The sequence below is a fragment of the Amphiura filiformis genome, chromosome 3, assembly GCF_039555335.1.
Source record: "Amphiura filiformis chromosome 3, Afil_fr2py, whole genome shotgun sequence".
In the NCBI taxonomy this organism is placed as follows: domain Eukaryota; kingdom Metazoa; phylum Echinodermata; class Ophiuroidea; order Amphilepidida; family Amphiuridae; genus Amphiura; species Amphiura filiformis.
Window position 1 is genome coordinate 9,959,430 of NC_092630.1, and position 2,837 is coordinate 9,962,266.

The window sequence follows — 2,837 nt, forward strand, 5'->3', positions numbered from 1 at the left end:
ACCCATCCATATACCAAATTTGGCCTACTATTCAGTAGAAAAGGGAACATACCAAAAGACCGAAAATGCGACCCATGTTTAATCCTCGTATGGTCATCATTTTGAACAATGAACATGTTGAGTACCCTCGGTATTATGCTACCAAAATTCTTAGTGTTGCTTCTGTTGGTTAACCGACTCTTTCTTTCTTGCTCAATTATATTGTTTGTTTGCCTGTTGATTAAGCAATGATGCATTGAAAAGTGAATGATTTTTTACATAAACATGATATTAAGCACGCCAATTCAACTATGTCAAATTATGCATTATTTTTATATGCTATATCATTACAATGCTATATTTTACAATAAGACTATTTTCCCACCACTTCAACTCACGGTCCAAATTTAAAGTCTACACTGTTAAATGATATTATGAACCTCTAATCGCCTTTGCATGCGATAAAGCTGCAGTCACGATAAAAGATATGGAAGTTAGGAGCACTCTGTCAACAGTTGATAGTGTCAACAATCACGGCTAGCACGGCAAACTTTGCCGTCCAATCAGAAATGCAAACGTCTCCCAAAGCAAACTGCAGATTGTGGCATACCAAACTTATCCAAACTTTAATCTGATACTGGACCAGATTTGGACTTATGGACCCCTGGAACTTGACGCTAAAGGTTTTAAATCTCTTGTATGTAAATACTTTACAATCACTGCAGAGTTGTAGCTCGTAGAGACCGCACGAACATCAAGACTTCATAAGTACAACTCGGGTAACACCACAAATTCCACAATGGTGGATACTTACCGCACAAGATCGAGTCTTGAGCGAGAAAGCTGGACTCTGCAGCGACTCAATTCTGCTGGAAGTGCTGGAGAAGAAACCGACTCCAGCAGTTCTTATTCAGATGATGTCCTTAGTTGGGCAAGCAGTAATTCACCTGATCCAACCGAGGACGACCTGTTCCTCGATTACCTGTTTTCTCAGGGATTGGCAGATACATTCAATCAGCCTACAGGACAACAATCTGAAATGGCACAAACGGATTTAGAGACATTTGACAACGCAACCAACTCTCAGCATAGTTTTAGCCAAGACGAACTAAATGATATGTACAACGCCGCCTGTGATTTGAGCACTGTGCAACCACTTCCACCAGCTGCAGATACGTCAACATATCCAGCCTTTCAGAGCCACAAACCCCCCAGTAATAGTGACATTCTTCTAGACGATTTATGGGGGAACAGCTCGAACACTTTCGCAACAAACACGCAGGATACGTCATCTCAGCAGCATTTTTATTCACCCACTGGTCAACCCGAACCTCCTTCCATGTTTGGAGTCGAACCGGTATTTGCTGAACAATCACTGCCAAAAATCGTTACGTCATTCTCGTTAGCAGATTCCTCCATTGTAAGAGAGCTAATGGTATCGAACCCCCGACCTCTGACTCATCATGCTCATGCTATCTCAAATTCACCCTCTGACACTTTGCCGAACCATCGCCACGGCATTAATGTTCTTCCCCCTTCAGGAGTCCGGGTAACACACATTCCAAAATCATCTCTGCGTACAGCAATGGCTGCACCGGTAAGACACCCTATTCTAACAAACAATTCAACTCTAACGCAAAAACTCACTGCAGCAGGCGGCATTAAGACAATCACAACAACAACTCGACCACGTACTACAAATAAGATTGCTGATGAACTTAAGATTCACAAATGTACTTATCCAAACTGTGGCAAGATGTATTCCAAAAGTTCACACCTCAAAGCGCACTTAAGACGTCATACTGGAGAGAAACCATTCATTTGTACCTGGGAAGGCTGCAAGTGGAGATTCTCAAGATCCGATGAACTTGCGCGTCACAAAAGATCCCATTCTGGTATCAAACCATACCAGTGTTCCATATGCGAGAAGCGCTTCTCCAGATCGGACCATCTGTCGAAGCACATTAAGGTACACGCCAATGGAGTACCTCGAGGACTAAGGTCAGTTTTACCACCTGCGGCGACGAGTGTTGCTACCAATACTCCATTGTTATGAGAATAGAAAGAACAGAGTTAGAAATGAGGATTTCAGGATTGTGACTGTCGTTCTGAATTGAACTGGAAATAGTACTGTATTCATTTTGTTACATCTCAAACAGTATATAGGTATATTAGTAAATAGAAAAACACTGCTGTATGTTGACTTGACATTCAAGTGTAACCTTTGTCGATACGATGCTCAGATTTGTAATTAATGTTAGAACTACCGTAACGATATACTTTTGGATCATTGGTCATTAGTTGATGGCAGATTCAAAGCAACTGCCACAATTATTGAGATTCTTCATCTGTATAATGAACATAATCTTTGTGGAGATTAAAAACAGAATAAAAATTTACGACACATTCAAGACAATTGCGGGGTTAATTGTTACATTTAAAAGATAACCAACGTACGTACCAAATTGGTGATCATTTCGAGCGAATTTTATCAGAAAAGAAACTGCATTCTAAAATCAATATTGTGATTGTTGATTTATACAGTGTTTATGAGACTCAACGTAATCAAAGATTTAATTTAGGAGAACTGTAAATATAATGCGGTTTTAAAATATGTTACTTCATGAAGGACGCTAAGATTGGCAACTATTAACGTCGATGAGGCATTTAGATAAATTTATACAAAATGTAAATATATCTTTAAAAAACTGGTTTTAAAGGTAGCTCGATTTGAATGTCAAAGGGCGACACGGCCGAGGTAAAATAAAATTAATAAGTTCGCCGTGGTTTTGTGGGCACTTTCTGAAATCTATAGTACCGCAAAAACGCCATTAACTTGTTAATTTGTCTTTAAGACA

General features: G+C 39.7%; 1 protein-coding gene across 1 annotated transcript; it reads left to right on the forward strand.

Annotated features, from left to right (window-relative positions):
• The first annotated feature begins 384 nt into the window (after positions 1-384).
• LOC140147613 (uncharacterized) lies at positions 385-2,619 on the forward strand. Its single transcript, XM_072169389.1, has one exon. It carries the CDS (start codon positions 779-781, stop codon positions 2,033-2,035), a length of 1,257 nt encoding a protein of 418 aa, XP_072025490.1. The 5' UTR covers positions 385-778; the 3' UTR covers positions 2,036-2,619.
• Positions 2,620-2,837: the final 218 nt, after the last annotated feature.